Source organism: Mauremys mutica, unplaced genomic scaffold (genome assembly GCF_020497125.1).
Source record: "Mauremys mutica isolate MM-2020 ecotype Southern unplaced genomic scaffold, ASM2049712v1 000170F_np12_subseq_2783730:2963042_obj, whole genome shotgun sequence".
Lineage (NCBI taxonomy): Eukaryota > Metazoa > Chordata > Testudines > Geoemydidae > Mauremys > Mauremys mutica.
The window spans coordinates 162,757-179,313 of NW_025422869.1; the positions used below are offsets into that span (position 1 = coordinate 162,757).

General features: G+C 47.5%; 1 protein-coding gene across 3 annotated transcripts in view; it reads right to left on the minus strand.

The window, feature by feature from the left end:
• Positions 1-16,374, minus strand: part of LOC123356992 (putative sodium-coupled neutral amino acid transporter 10) — a 39,655-nt gene extending 23,281 nt beyond the window's left edge. For 2 of the 3 annotated variants that reach the window (XM_045000247.1, XM_045000246.1), the window contains exons 1-8: positions 16,334-16,374; positions 13,398-13,491; positions 11,901-12,044; positions 9,473-9,597; positions 5,887-5,989; positions 4,644-4,826; positions 2,585-2,696; positions 1,977-2,083 (exon numbers count right to left, since the gene is read on the minus strand). In XM_045000247.1, the coding sequence (XP_044856182.1) occupies positions 1,977-2,083; positions 2,585-2,696; positions 4,644-4,826; positions 5,887-5,989; positions 9,473-9,597; positions 11,901-12,044; positions 13,398-13,491; positions 16,334-16,350 (885 nt within the window). In that variant the 5' untranslated portion in view covers positions 16,351-16,374. Of the gene's footprint in view, positions 1-1,976; positions 2,084-2,584; positions 2,697-4,643; positions 4,827-5,886; positions 5,990-9,472; positions 9,598-11,900; positions 12,045-13,397; positions 13,492-16,333 lie in introns of those variants that run through there. The other variant, XM_045000249.1, reaches the window with a different exon arrangement.
• Between the last annotated feature and the right edge of the window lie 183 nt (positions 16,375-16,557).

The following is a 16,557-nucleotide window of genomic DNA, read 5'->3' on the forward strand; positions in this document are numbered from 1 at the left end:
CTGGGGCTGCGAACGCCCCACCCCCTTGGAAAAGAACTTCTCAACCACTTTTTAGTCTGAATGGTGCCACCCTTCCAGTGTTCAGGCATGTAAAACTCAGCTCTGCCTGACAGGGAGTCCCCCAAACGCTTGCGGCCTTCCAAGGGTCTGGGCACGGTAACGAATAATCCAGTACCAGAGGGCACGGGCACAGAACTGCTCTCACTGGAGAATCGCATCGTAAGTTTTTCAGACAAAGGAAGAGGCCCATAAAGATGGATTTCAAATCTTATTAAAAAATAAAAAAACAAACAACCCACAGCAGCTCTGGTAACTAGACGGAAGATGGAACCATGCAGGGAGGGGGGCAGCAGGTTTATTGTCCGGGGGTGGGGAACATGTCACATCGGTGCCCCTTCTCCCCCATCGCTCTCACTCATCACCACAGTGTCTGTGGATGGGTTGAGGGAGAGAGCAGAGCTGCTTCTTGGGAGGGAGGAAAAAGCCAAAGGAATGTGAAAGAGCAGAAGTGCGGCATGGGAGCTTCAAGGACGAAATGAAACAAGTCTTCCAGAAGAAGTGGAGCAAGGAGAGGGTGGGCAGAGAACCCAGCATTCAAGCTGTAGGCCTGGGGGGAGTTCTGCGGCACCAGATCCCTGCCGGAACGCTTCCAAGAACAGGTCAAAGCAAGTACGCAAACCTGATGGGCAATGGCTCATTCAAGGGTAGGCCGGATGAATCCCCAGCCCCTCATACTGTGCGTAAGCCACTATGCTGTGGTGGGGAGGTCTGTAAGATACAGCCACCCGCCTTGCTGATCTCCTGACCAGCATTTCAGGCCGCACAGTCCGTGAGCCTCAGTGCTTGGCTGAGAACAGCTGACAGTCCCTCCAGGCAGCCTGTCCAACAGCTCAGCCCATCCTGAGGGCAGGGTCACTTGTCTTGGAGAAGGGCCCCGCTCAGCATGAGTGAAAAGTGCTTTCTGTTCCCCTGACAATTCAGCCCTTTCTTCGGGGGCTCAGCCCAGCCACAGTAGGACCAAAGTGTCAGGATTCAGAGTGAGAGCCGGAAAGAGGCGTCAAACGATGGAAAGGGAAAGCAATAGAAAAACCCCAAACACTCTGCTTTAAAAGTCTCATGTGTGTTTGCAAACCCACAGGTCATTACATAGAAAAAGCCATTATTTCTGTAGGGCCCACAAAAATGTCTTCTCTCCCTGTGGATTTTGCAGTTAACTAACAAATCTGACTCCCTGTGACTGAATGCTGGAGCCCCAACAGAAGCCTGTTAAACATCTTTAGAATATAAAGTTACTGTGAGAGAAAACCAAATCATGTTAATTTCAGCTCTATTACCAAAAAATCAGAGTTTGCAAGATAGAAAGCTCAAACTCAGCCAAGAGACATTTTGTTTCTGTCCCCTAGGAGGCTGATCCAAACTGGAGCAAGGGAAAAGCTAAGTTACCAAAAGCCTCTGAATGACCCCGATTTTTCAGAAATCAATTCCTGTGGCAACACCTCTGTATGTGTGTTCCCTTTGAGTATTACTATTTTGGCTGAAACCAGAAAGCTGAGGGTCAGCAGCAAGGACCCCCCTGCAGAGAAGAGTTGTTTGCTTTACCCAGCCCAGACAGGTTGAAACTTAAGGCCCGTTAAGGTTTTATATGCTGCCTAGATTTCTCATTCTGTGGCAATACTGCCCCGAGCCCACTGGACTGGGTTTGGTAAACAACATTTCACATGTAAAGTGACTGCCCCTCTTGCTGCTACAGAGATAAAAAGTGCTGGCATTCCAACCTGGCACCCCGCTCACTGAGCGACAACTCCTCCGCTGTCCATGCGCTCGGGAGAGATTCTGGTCAGCGCAGCAGACCACAACAGTTCCCACCTGAAGGGGGGAGAGGGGAGTTGACAAGTTTCCCCTGCTGCAGTGAAACTAACGAAGTTCCCAGGCTCTACAGCGAGTTGGAGGAGAAGTCAATTAGCATCAGCACTGACCTGTGAGCAAAGGACATTCTTGTGGATTTTCTTGTAAATAAGAGCTGGGCAGATAAAACAGATGAGGCTTCCCATTGTAGCACCTGTTAGGCCCAAGACGGTCTCCACTGGCAAGAAAGAGCAAGAACAATAATAAATAAAGGTATGGAAAATCCTTGGAGGAAGGGAAAGCATCTAGGGAGATTGGCACGGTGCCACTTAGACTGCAGCTCTGAGCAACCCACTAGAATACGAGATGAGCCTCCAGCCAGCGGAGAGAGAGAACGAGGGTAAAATTAGTCACTGCAATTTATGCAGCACACAAGTACTTAGTCACCTTCTAATGACTTCAACCAGCTGCAAGTCCCTGATGGGCTTTCCCTCTGCAAGGGCACCTCCTCACCAGTCCCCCTCCCTGCAGGTCTCAGTGCCATGAGAGCTAATGACCCTCCGCAGGCTCTGTGCAGGGAGCATGCAGACCCGGCCCGTGCTAGCTGGACAAGCCAGAAATAATGGGTGTTCTTGAGAACACCAGATCTAACGGGGCACAAACAAAATGGTGATGAGGAATGCGGAGAAAGGACGATAACTGGGAGTTTCAGTCTCTATTCTCCCACCTCTGCACTTACCATTTGGGATCATGATGCCTCCAACCATGGTTCCAAACACAACGGCCAGCGTGAGGGCTTTAAATCGAAGGGGGGGCATGTAACCCCCAGCAGCAAAGGTGCCATCTTTTTGCTATAAAAAAACCCAAAAACCAATGAGTTAAGCCCCTGCTTCGCACCCGCAGGTCTCTAAAGCAATTACCCAGCGTGTCCTGCTAGATAAGTCAGACAAGACTCTGCAGCACTAGAATGGTGATGGTTTCACCTGCCCATGCAACAGTCTTCCTAGGTACCCAGTAAGAGGGCAATTAGATGTGGCTGAGCAATTTTAATATGCAGCTTCAACTCGAACCTGCACAAGAACAGCCAGAGCTGCTAGTTCACATCCTGTGTGGAACGTAAACTTGACAACGGCGTCTCGGAACGTTAGCGCCAAAACCCTCCTCCACTGTCCTTCCCGCTTTGCAGGCAGCGCCCAGCAGAGGCAAGTGCCTGAGAAAGTTCAAGTGGTGGTGATGACGTGAGGGAGACGGGGCCCACGGTTAGTAGGGAAGGAAGCCGGCTGTTGCTACAGCTAGTTGCCACCGGAGTGCAGTTGGGGAGAGGGAAACCGTTCCGCACCACTGCCTCGTAAAACAAGTGGACTCAAAGAAAAAAGCCGAATCTGTGGCTCTGCAAACAGTCAATGGTATTTTTTGGTGCCACTCCTAGATCACATTAGGTCCCCGCAGCTAAAAAACACCCCTCCACATCTCCACAGCAGTGTGTGTTCAAAGCACAGCACAAGCATTAACTGAGACACGTGACTTGCCTAGGAGATAGGTGGGTTAGCATTCTCCCCATTGTACAGACAAATGCAAAGTGACATGCCCAAAATAATCCAGCCAGTCCTAGGCAGAGTCAGGATTAAACCTCAGGACTTCCCGATTTCCATGGCTTACTGCTCCAGACCACACTCCTTTCACCAGCTGGGCAACCACCACTCAGAACATGAGAACAGAGCCAAGGGGCATCGTATGGACTGCAGCGGCAGGATCTGGAGCTCTAAATTGCATGCAGTCTATTTCCTGCCCCAAGAGGTTTCTCTTTAGCTGAATACAGAAAGGTCTCAGAACATGCGCACAATATCTCCGTTATTTACTGAGCACCGACGGCAGGCTTAGTGCTGTTCCACACGCCGAAGAGAACATGTTACTGCCAGCAGACTGACGGTGTAGTCACAAAATACACCCCCGGCCGGGAGAAGGCCTGCCTGCAGGAATGGGGAAAGCGCGGGAGGGAATGATGTTGTTCAAGTTGTATTTCCGTAGCTGACCATCACTGAACAGTTCCGAGGAGGCAGGACATGGAACGGAAGCATCTGAATGAAGGAGGGGGATGTTTGGCCCACAAGAAGGGGAGACAGACTGTTCAGGGCATAATAGCTAATGGTGCAAAGCTGAGTTCAAGGAGAGAGCAGGAAGAGGCAGGTGCAGAGCTCTGAAGATGGGGACCATGAGCTTGAGCTAGATACGGACGTGAGCTGGGATTTCGGTCTGAGCAGCAGGAAATAAGGAGCGTTTCTAATGGCCAATTCCTCCTCTCCTACTCCTCAGAGAGAGAACAACCTCGGCTCTGGACTGTCCGACACTTGGTATAAGCCAGGTCTGCAAACTGCTATTGGAGCAGGGAACAAGCACTGCACATGACCTCCATTTAGCGGGTGGCAGAGCAAATACCAGGGTTTCAATCCTAGCACCTCTCCCCACTCAATGATTCTGTGTTCTGCGAGGAGGACAAGACTCCAGAACTGCTCAGAACAGTCACGTTTCCACAGAGCCAGATTTATAAACAGCTCTGCTGTGATCCTCATGCTACCCCTATTAGCACACCACAGGCAGTTACAATTTCACTGGAAGCTGCAATACAGTGGATGGGGCTGAGGGTTTCATCCACTCTCAGTACCAAGTATCTGCAGCTAATCAGAAATATGGTGCCATCAACCAAGCTGTGTAGTCAACTGGAAAAAATAAAGGTGGCCCTTTGAAAAGGGACAGAGTCGATGGTGCAGGGCCAAGAGCAGCCTGCAGGAGGGTCGTACCTGCTGCTCAAAGAGAAGGGTGTTCAACGCCTGTCTGCATGGCAGAATCATCATCGGGAACCCAACAGCTACCGACATCATGAATCCCACTCGAATCATCTCCGTCACCAGGTTGGAGGGGAAGTTCATGAGCACGTTCCCAGCGATGGCTTCCGTGTAGCTCACGTAACCAAAGAATCCCACCTGCGCAATGGGAAAAGGAAGGGAGTGCTGGTGACACACATGCCTTTTCTGAACATCAGGGGTACGAGTTCGGGGGCTCCCACTGGACCCATCCTTACGGCACTGGGGCGGCCTGTACGATACTTTGCTTACCAAGCCAGGGAGGGCAGAGGGGAGCGACTGCAGGAGTGGCGTGTACTTGACATTTGTCAGAAGAGAAGCAAAGCCCCACAGCTACTCAGACAAGTGGGACAGAGCAAAGCATGTCAATTAAAACAGGGCAATGCCCAGCTAAGAAGGGACCATGTGGCAACTTCCTACAATGCAGATCTTCTAGTCGGCCCAGCCAGAATATCTTCGCTAATCAAGCTAGGTGGCTGGAGGAGCTTCCCCCTAAAAGCCCCGGACATTATTAGCAGGTATGCAGGGGTTTCACTGGGGGACCCCCCGGAATGGGTGACAATGGGAGCTGAGCAGCTGCCTTCCCAGTGCCTTATATTGCTCTGAGTTTGCTAGTGGGATTACGCATTGCAGCTGAGATGGCTGCCGAGTCCCACAAACCTGAGCCCCCCCGTGAGGGGGGCTGTAATACAATCCCATGCAGCCGCCTCGCTCACATGGGAGGCTATTCTTGGGAATTATTAACTGGATTTTATTAACTGGAGTTTTATGAGGCATAACTTCCTTTATAACCTTCCAATTGCAACAGGCTGATGGGCAGCTCTCTCTAGAGACGGCAGCTCATTGGACGGCATCCCCACTTCCAGTTACAGATTGGAAGACCGAGACCCAGCCACTACACATGGAAAAGAAGAGACTAAAGCCCCCACTCCAACTCTGCTCAATGGGACCTATTGTTCCAAAACCCTGGGCTCTCGGAACACCGCTGTGCATCTGCAGTGCGGCCCCCTTCCATTTTATTTCGCTTTCAGCAAAGAGACTCTTCATCCTCTAGAGCAGATAACACCTGGCCCATCTCATGACAGCGATGTTCATGATGGCTCCAAAGCTTATCCCAAAAGTCACTTTTTTGGGAGGCAGGAGGAAAAGGGAGGAGAAAGGAAGGGTAGAGGCTCCTCACCGTAACATAGAAGGTGGTGACCACATTCAGAGAGGAGGCAAATATGGAGCTCATTATTTTAACGGACGGTTCATCCAGGCTATCGTAGGTTGGCAAGACCTGGCTGCAGAAAAGCAGGTTAACATATTAAGCAGTTTCAAGGAAACTTTCCAGAGAGATGCAAAATCAAGTGCATTCCCTAAGTTCTCTTGCTACAGCCCAGCAGAGAAAAATCTCTGACACCTTCCCCCCACAGAGCGTAAACACACGGCTAGTCCACAATTTATATTGCTAATGCCAAGAGATTTCAGAACACTCACAATTTCAAGTGTTGCAAAAATATTCACTCTCCCCATCCCCCACCACCACGTGGAGTTAAATGTGTGATGTAAACATCTTGGTTCAAAAGTGTTGCAAAATGAATGACCGTTTGTTCCACTGAAACACCAGTGGCATGGCTCCAGGCAGCACATCGGAGATTATTGTTCTTGGAGCGCTCTGTGCTGATAATTAAAGCAACACAGTGTTTACAGAATAAAAGCGGGAAGAGGGTTAGAGCATCACACCGTCTAAAAGAAAAGTTAAACAAACAGAACTAAATCCAGTGCCTGGCATATTTCAGCACCACTGCGAGAGTCCAGTTCAGAGAACACTGGAAGGGTCAATTACACAGGATTGGGGGGTATTTATGTACTTGGAACGCACATAGAATCCACTTTTTCTACATCATCAGGTGCATATTTTAGCAACTCATTAACCTCTTGTTGTTCTAATCCAAGTGGCCACCTCTTGTGTACTACTGAAGAGAGCAACTACTGAGAGAGCAAGGGGAGGCAGGGTAAGTTAGACGGGCCGGGGGAACCCCCAACTCCAACGGACAGCAAAAGAAAGTGTGTGAAACGGAAGCCAAGCTGGGAAAACCTTAACCTTTTGTGCACCAAAATGTTCTGCACAAAGGAAACTGGGCTGTCCCTTTAGACTGCATATCGAGATGTGTGCAGGAGACCATACGTATAGCACTGTGAGAGTCACGTATTTATGGGGACCCAAGAGATAAATTCTCTCACAGGGTCATGTAGGATTTAAACTTCTTCACTGATCTTGAAACAAAAACTCTTAATATAGCAACTGCCAGACATCATGGACTTTCCTCCGAAATAGCAGCAGGCCCAGCGGGGGGTGGGGTGGAGCGGAGCAGAGCGGAGGCAGAGCAGTCAGTGTGTGCAAAGACACCGCTCTCTCGTCCAGGCTCACAATAGCAATGCAGCAGAATGGCTTGGGGGGTGGGGGGGAAGTGCCACGTGAATTCGAGCTGCAACCATGGTCGAACAGCAGTGCCCATCCAGTCACAGCTGCAGAGTCCCTCAAATCCAGACCACATGCCACCGTGCCGTCCTGCCAGTCAAAATCCCGTCTGGGTGGAGCAAGCATCTGACATGCACACAGCAAGAAGCACGTCCTGACGTGCTTTGGTTTTATTTTTAAACCAGAATGGTTGTGCGGAAGGGCAATGAAAGACCAGAAGCCTTCTCCTGACAAACGCTTCGTATGCTGTTAGTTTCGGCACCTTCACATCACTGGTGATCAAGTAAACATAATGTCTCCGCTTGGATTTGAGAAAGATATTCAGACCACATGCCCTTTACAGTTCTTGTGTTCCTGAGATGAGGACAAGGCGAGAGGGCACAAGCAAGGCAAGTCCGAGCTGGAGCAAGAGAACTCTGGGTTCGTTTCAGAGGTGGCTAGAACTAGCTCCATTCTCCTGTGAATCGGTATCTTCGTCCCCACTGTAAACCCCATCTCGGGGTTTGACTCGACTCAGGGTCTTATCGTGAATAATGAGTACGCGCAAGCTGCCACTGGCCTCACAGCACCCCTGAGCGCCACTCCAAACCCACAGCAGCCCATGGACCACATTCTGATTTTGATGTACTGGTGACCTCAATGGTGTTACACCAGTTTCACTGGCATCAGAACCTAGGATAATGGGTTTGCACAGGGGCAGGTCATATTAATCCTCAACCCTCCTGTGAAATAGGATAAGCCCATTTTACAGATGGGGAAACAGAGGCACAGAGGTTAAGAGACTTGCCCAAGGTCTCACAGGAAGACTGTAGCAAAGCTAGTATCAGAACTCTGAGATTCTTGGTTCTCAGTCCCCCGGTGAATCTACTAGACCACACTGCATAATGGCTGAAAGTAGGACACCTCTCTGAGCTCAGCAATGCTAATATACATTTCAAAGGGCAGGGGAATTGAATCTACAAGTATGATCATACGTTCAAGATAAATGAGAATAATGGTGCATTCTGCTTGTCACCACTGTATGTTGCATTTATATGTCTGAAGGGAAGGAATATGTTTTTTAGGTTAGAATTATGTATTTTTCTAAAGGTGATTGGAAGGTCAGCAAAATTAAACACCCCTAGTCAGAGAATAATATGCTTGTGAGATCACATGGGCTGGAGAGAGCATGTTTTTCTGATGCCTGAGGGGGGAAAAAATATAGGTTTTAGCTGTAGGTTTGGATTGCCATTTAAGTGGTATAACAGAATCTATATTTAGCTAGATAGATGCACACACTAGTCCAGACCATATAATTTTGCTGGGTTTCCAACTCCCTACAAATGTGCACTGGTTACTAAGAGGCAACCACAAGAAAAGGACAATTTTCTATTTAAAAAAAACCCTACAGTTGTAACTAGGTAAAGCTGTAAAAGAACACAACTTCTGTCGCCAATTATAATGGAGACATTAAACAGCAAGACTGGAGCGTGTTCTGCTAGAAACAAAGCTGCCAAGAGAGACGCTAAGTGGGAAATGATGATTTGGATCTCACAGGTGGGTGTAAACACAGCAGTATGAACACATTTTATTTGTCACATTAATTTATTACTGGCATGCTGCGCGTTCGCTGGAACGACCAGCTCTGCCAGTCTTCCTAATGCTGAAGGTCTCTTTTGTGTCCACCTTTGGATTGACACATCTCTTTTGAGCTGGCTGCTGCTTCAACCAGGCATGAATCACTGGCTCTTGTCATTTTGGTGGAGAAGGTAATGCTGCTGGAATTACGGAAATAACCCTATCTTCAGCACCATGCTGCTGTGCGCCCAAAAACCCACGCCTCATTAAAAGAAGTGGACAACTGGAAGCAAGAATCTGAAGTCAAGAATTATGCCATTTTCTTTTAAATATTTTCAGCTACACTGGGTGAGGCTAAGGGTGCCCATGTAGATTTTCCAGGGGGCGGGGGAGCTCTGATGGTGGTTAGGATGGAAACAACCAGGTCTCTTTTCCTGATATTAAACCATGATTTTCAAGCAATGGGTCAAGTTCATAGTTGGTGTAACTCCAAGGAAGGCAATGTAAGGCACACCAGGGATTCATCTGACCCAATGCATTTTATGAACGAGTAACTGCTCAAGCACAATAATTCTTGAGTGAAACCGAACTCCCTCCCCCATCAAGGTAACAAGAGAGTCACAACTGAATGAGATGCTGTACTTCAGTGGGCTGTAAAACACCGTGATTAAAGTACAGCTATCCCATTCAGATCCTTGGGACGCTTTGCCCTCACAAAACAACTGCTAGAACGGCAGGTACTTACGACTGACAGGCAAAAGACATGCCGAAGATAGGAATGCAGCGAAAAATGCCCTCCCAGCGCATGTAACTGACCCGCTTCAGCCACTGCCCACCAAAGAGGCCGTGTTTGAAAGAGGAGAGCACAATCTGTAGCCAAAGGAAAAAAGAGGTTAAGAGCCAAACAGCAGAGACGCCAAACCAGAGCTAAGGGGAGTGAGCGCGCTGCCAGGAACACTGCCAAGGCAGCAACAGAGGGCAGGCATCAGGAGGCTCTGAGTAATTTCCCCTGCATCTCACAGCTGGATATTTATTCCTTAGATTTCCCAGTCTCAGCCTCTCACCTTCAACACAGGTTAGTCAACCTTCCAGCTATGGGTATGGGTCACCCCTGGCTGCAAAAGGCCTATCCCATTCCCTGGTTGATGCTATCCTGCTAGCGGGCACCACGACCCCCCGCACACACACCAGAGTTAGAACAGTTCCTGAGGGATGCGCTCAGCTAATCGGATTGCTCCTGAGCAGTCATCTGCATTGGGGCCCACAGAAACCGGAAGCAGGGGAGACAGGAGAATTTTACTTATGGACGACAGGCAACGGTGCACCTGGATAAGACAAGACACCTGCATTCTGCCCAGCCAAGCCCCCTTGACAATGCAAGTGCTCTGAAGACCAGGGTCAACGGCAAGGATGTAAGCAGAAGCACCAGAGATCGGTTATGAGAGCTATTCTGCCATGGACAAGGGAACCGATGGGCATTAGGTTGCACAGGAACAAGAAGGTAAATATATCCAAATGCCCATTTATAAACTAGTCTGAATAGGTTTGACACTCCTGGAGATTCTGTCAGTGTTGCCAACTTTAATGACATGTGGTGTTTTTCTTAACGTCCCAGCTCCTGGCATCTCGTGATTGTAAAGATCACAGCTTTCGTGTTGAGCCCTCATTCTTACAGAGAATAGTTTGAGGCAACCAAAGTGCATCCTAGGAGCTCAGAAATCAGGTGGCCAGATAAAAAGAACTCAGGATCTATTTCTTAAAGTCTGAGGATATTCTGGGGGCCTGACATGATTTTGAACACTTGGGGCTAGCAGTATCGCTGCCCATTAAGAGAATGAAAGTCTCCACTGACAGTTAATGGTGTCATTGGGTGAGTTTCCCAGATTATAAGGCCTGAAGGAACACTGTGATCATCCTGTCTGACCTTCTGTATAAGACCCACCACAGGACCTCCCCAAAATAGTTCCTGGAGCAGATCTTTCAGAAAAAGAGCCAATCTTGACCTTAACATTACCTGTGATGGAGAATCCACCCCAGACCTTGGGAAGCTGTTCTAGTGTAGTTACCCTCAATGTTAAAAACACTGAGCCTTATTTCCAGTCTGAATTGTCTAGCTTCAACTTCCGGCCACTGGACCTTGCTACACCTTTGCCTGCCAGACTGAAAGAGTCAGTTTTTTGTTCCCCATCTAGGTGCTTATGGACTGGGATCAAGTCACCCCTTAACCTTCTCTCTGTTAAGCTAAATAGGTTGAGCTCCTTGAGTTGATCATTATAAAAGCATATTTTCCAATGCTCTAATCATTCCCATAGCTCTTCTCTGAACCTTCTTCAATATATCAACCTCCTCCTCCTCTAGGCTGCTACAACTCAGGAAGCTACAGAAACTCATCAGTGCCTCCTATTTAACCAAGTTGGCTGGTACCAGTTTTCTCAAGATGAAGCTTTTTCATAAGGCCTAAAAACAAACATTTTTCCTGCACCACCTCTGTGTGTTCATGAGGTCTTCACTGCATAAGCAATTTAATGTGCTACCATTTAGGAAGAAAAACGCTTATTGGCTCAATGACATTTACCACCGATACAAAAATTGCAAGCAGTGTAAAAACTTGTGTCCTTAAAAATAATCATTTTTCTCCCTAAAGATCAAGGTTTTATGAGTTTTAAGGAAAAAAGCTATTACATTACAGAATTCATTTTGCAGCCGTGTATGTCTTCCCCATCTTCTGTCCCTAAATGTAACCAGAAATTCAGAATGCTATAGGCTGCACAGTACTCGTAAACACACAGTGAAATGCAGGCCACAATCTGGTTAAGCTGTCACAATGTATTGACTTCATAGTGACTGACAGATATGCTAGCCAATTCCTATACAATATGGCTGTATATTCTGATTTCCATGTGGATAAGCGTGTGGGCATCAGAGCAACAATTATCCCATGCGGAGTCAGCAATATTTAACAGAAAAGAATACAGTGCTGCATTTCAAACTTGGATCCCGAACCTGCATGCTCTTTCTGGTGGGTAACCCCTGTGACCACGAAGACCCCCACTGGGCTGCCATACAGGGTCCCTCCCACACGGAACAGCTGGCAGGATCAGGACCTCTTTCAGATGAATTAACCATCTCTCTCCCCACTAACAAAACAAAGTCTTCCCGTCATTGATACTCACCACAAACATAAAGACAGTGTAAAAGATCAGCGCCATAGCACTGAACGACTGTATGGAAGCCATCATGTTCCTCTGGAGACTCAACGGAAGGACGATACAGAGGGAGACAGCAAACAGCAGGATTATCCGGAAGCTGCCAGTTACCTGAAAAAGGACCAGCATAAGGAACAAAAGTACAGAGCATACAGAGATCTCTGTTTTATTAACTGGAACTCATGGGCCCGTATTGACAAAAATAGCTTATTATCCCCAAGAAGGAGACACGAAGCAAACAGAAGAGACTAGGAATCTGAGGTTACATGCTCCTGACCTTAAGAAAAGGGTCGGAGACAGACAGTTTGCTATTTCCTCAGTAAGGTCTGTGATTAACCTAGACAGTCACTGGGTGCCACTGTTGCTCTAGATACCACACGACAGACCCACTCTAAAGCAGATTTGTTGGGGGTTTAAACAATAATCCAAACACAGACTATCTGAATATTTTGTATGCACTTCCAGCAACTAAATGAAAATTAACCTTGCATCAAAAAAAAAGGGGGGGAGGGGAAATAGAAATGGAAGTCTTGAAAATTCTGATCCAGAAAATTAATCAGAAACTCATATTGGTATTTATTATAGCAGAACACTCTGAAATGCCTGGAAATATTTAATAACTAATTTGGCTGCAGCCACAATGCATCTTTTTAACTTCGCAGTTCCTTAATCAGAGCTTAACAGCATCAGGCTGGAGCAGATAACAGCCACTCCAAGATCCTGCGACATGTCCATTTCACGTCCCCAGCCTGCCCCATCCCAGCTGCAAAAACTGCAGATTATTCCTTTGGAGAGCTGTGTGCCAGGGAACAGAGTGCCTCTCCTCAGAGACAGGGAGAGGCATTCTCAGAAACAGTATCAACATAAAGTGGGGCAGGGGAGGAGTCACTGGGTGGTTTTTAATTTGAAGAGGTGAAGAGATCAGCGCGTGGCTGAGGTATCCCGATCCTTCCTCTTCACACCCCAAAGGGCTATAGTTTGGGAGCAAGCGGAGCATTCTGAACTAGAATGGGAAATGGGGATGAGGGTTTGGGCAGAAGAATTATGTCTCACTGCTTTTTAGTTTCTGGCTGAGCAAATGAAGAGGGACAGAATGTACCAACTCCTGCAGAAAATTGACTTGGGATTTGCAGCAGGCCACGTATTTCATGACAGAGACATATTTTAATAGAGCTCTTTTGACGCACGTGCTGTTTCCTATGTCAGGAGCCGTATACATCCCACCGTCTGACATGCATCAGGACTCCCAGGTGTTGACATGGCAAGCTGCTCTCATGTTCTAGTGCGTGACACTTGGCATTAAGCTTTAAAATGGGAGAATAGCAAGTGACCTGGACGGAGCTTGCTGATATTATTAAGGCGGGTTGCTCTCTGCGGCATCATAACATGCACCGCATGATTTACTTATCCAACAATCACAGTCTCGTTAAATTGTTGGACAAGTACAAGCGATCATAAGTTTACCTGTAGTCCAAGCAACCGGGCAAAGAAGTTTGATCCCAAGTCACCAATCACAACGTAGAAAGCAATGCAGGTTCCCAACATCAGCCCAATCATGCTGGAAAGAAAAACACACAAATGAAAAGCTTGAAATCTAAACTCCACTCTGGAGCAGAGAACTCCCTTGGAATGCAGCACTTACCACATACCTGCAAGTAATATTGGCTGCATTCCTAGAGGATTAGCATTTTGCAACCCTCACCATGGCTACATCTACACTGGACTCCTCTTTGGAAAATTTCTCGCTGTCACTCCCAAAAGTGAAGCTGCCCTGGTGGCAGCATTAGTGGAGACCAGCCACTGGCGTTTTAACCACTCTGTCGTCTGTCCCCAGCTCAGAGGGATCTGGAGGGCACAGTGCTTAAAATGCCAATGGACACTGACCATTCACCTGCACCACAGCTCCCATTGCTGTTACCACTGACAGCAAATTAAGGCCTACCAAGTGGAGCGAAAGTCAACTGGAACAGTTTGGGATTCTACTCTAAGCAGTTGCAGTACAAGGGCTTGTCTATAGTTGGACATGCAGGAAAGCTAAGCCTAATTAGTTAAAGGTGTAAATTTAAAGTGGAGTAGTTGAGTGGATTAAGCTAAACCAAACTAAGGTCTGGTTTACACTTAAAATTTAGGTTGATATAGCTACGGTACACTCCTGAGCACAGTAACTATGCCAACCTAACTCCTGATGTAGATGCAGCGAGGTCCACGGAAGAATGCTTCCATTGACCTAACTACCATCGCTCGGGGACCTTAGGCGGTGTTCCTACAGCAACGGAAAACCCCCTTGTGTCACTGCAGGCTGCATCTACACTACAGGGTTACGCCAGCATAACTACAAAGCTAAAGCTACATGCTAACAATCCTCACAGTCACCATAAAAATGGCAATTGCCTAAAGTCAACTTGACTATCTGGAATGAGAGCTATACCCACAGGGTTCTCATGTTTTTTTATCTACTAAGCACTTCTAAACCGCACACCTCTAGTTAAAGTTCAGCTTCGGCTTCTCCCGAAGGTCTCCATGTAGACCAAAACCCTTACACTTTTGCAAGCCTGTTGGCACATCTCTGTGCCCTGTTCCAGTGCTGCAGAATAAGGAGTTTACGGTATCCATCCGTCACCGCTAGAGCCACATCCCTGAGTGGAACCCCCATCTGTGCACTACATGACACAGTCACTAAGCTCCCCACTTCACTCATGATATTCTTAGTGTAGCTGAAGCCAACAAAGTCTCCAATTCCTCTGTATATAGCACTTCACCGCAACCGATGATATCAAGTCATGGTGGTAGATCCGCACAAGGACCCGAGCAGTGCAATGAGAAGGGGGGGGCGGATTCTCGCTAAACAGCATGTCTGAGGTTTAGATTTGCAAAACACCGACTGTATATAGGGAGCCAAGTGATGGGAGATGATTTTAGGGAGGGTCCCCTTGAAGAGGACAACTCTGACATTTCTTAACAACTGATCGTAGTAGATAAAGGATACAGGGAGTAATTCGGAAGCCCAAGACTAGCCCACTCCACAATCAGCCGTAAGGGACTGCGCTTGAAATCTAGTACTGCAGTACAGAGGTTTGCAGATCTCTTTATGCACCGGGCTGACCAAGACTTCTTAATAAGGGCACTGTCCTCATGAACCACTTCCCCCTCCCATTCACAAGTTGCATGGGACCACCTTCACCTCCCATAGCCCTGATCATCTCCCTGTGGTAATCATGGCTATTGCTTGCATGGAAAGAGTAACCAACAGTCCTTGTGGCACCTTAATAGACTAACAGACACATATTGGAGCGCATAAAGCTTATCCGGCACTCTGACAAAGTGGGTATTCACCTACGAATGCTCCGTCTCCAAAATACGTCTGTTAGTCTATAAGGTGCCACAGGACTCTTTTGCTGCTTTAACATGATCACAGACTTAAACACGGCTCCCCACACATATCTTAGAAAAGTACTGGATGTGTTTTTAGCTAGTCTTAACAGCAGTTCACGCAACCTTGTGGAATAAGGACAGAGGGTCCAGAAACCACGGGCGCGGGCAAGGCGAGAGAGGCTTGAAGAGGCAGACATCAGCACAGACCTCCACAGATCACACGCGCAAGATCCTCTGCTCTACAGAATGGGCTAGTCAATGCCACACACTCTCACCTGGAACCTACGCAACGCAAGGCACTCCAGACCTGCTTCCCTCGTCCACTGTGTGTCCTTATGAAGGCATTCTCATTGAATATGCATTTTTAAGAACAGAATGTGTTACAGTTACAAGAGTCATAGACCTTGGCCTACGCTGTCAGTTAAATGAAATCAGAATGTATCCAGTCCCCTAGTACACACAATACCAGAATACTGCTTCGAGGTAATTTGCCCCTCAAAAGACCTTTTCACTAAGGCAGATCATGTTCACTCCTAGTTCTACAGAGGGGGAACTGCAGGCACAAGGCAGGACTACATGGGCCTGATTTGTCAGAGGTACTAAATGCAATCCAACTTCTGTGATTTCAGTGTTTATTCTCTGCACCCAATCTCTAAATTCACACCATAGAGTGACTTCTTGACCACAAGGTTCATAAAGTGTATGCAGAAACAGTGGAATAGACAAATCAGGTCTTCCTGAAATCTCAGTCCCTACACTAACTACTAAACAACACATGCCTCTCCCTTCAGAAACGAAGGGGTGCACAGGGAGCTACGACCCAACTGTCTGAATGAATGTCTTACAAAGCAGCTCGCAATCAGCCCAAATTCTAGGTGCCAAGGGAGGCTTTCAGAAGAAGAGAAAGTAGGGGGGTCAGAAATAAAGACATGGTGAGGCAGTTGCCCTGTAGGGTTTGGAAAAAAGCCTTTTATTAACAGAAATAAACTAATTAAAACTATTTCAATTTTAAAGGAATAGCTCTTTACCTGGTCTCCACCAGCATTTTCCCTGCTTTTCCATAGGCATGAAATGCTGGCAAACGAGAAAAAAAAACACCACAGTGAGCCAAGGGAGGGTGCAGCCTGTGACACATACATCAGTTCGAAATTAACAATAATCGTGATGAAGGGCAATTTGACAGGAATCTGCTAGTTTTGCATTTTGAGGTGGTTTCTCCTGCCCACCCTCCCATTTTTTTTTCGGACATGCC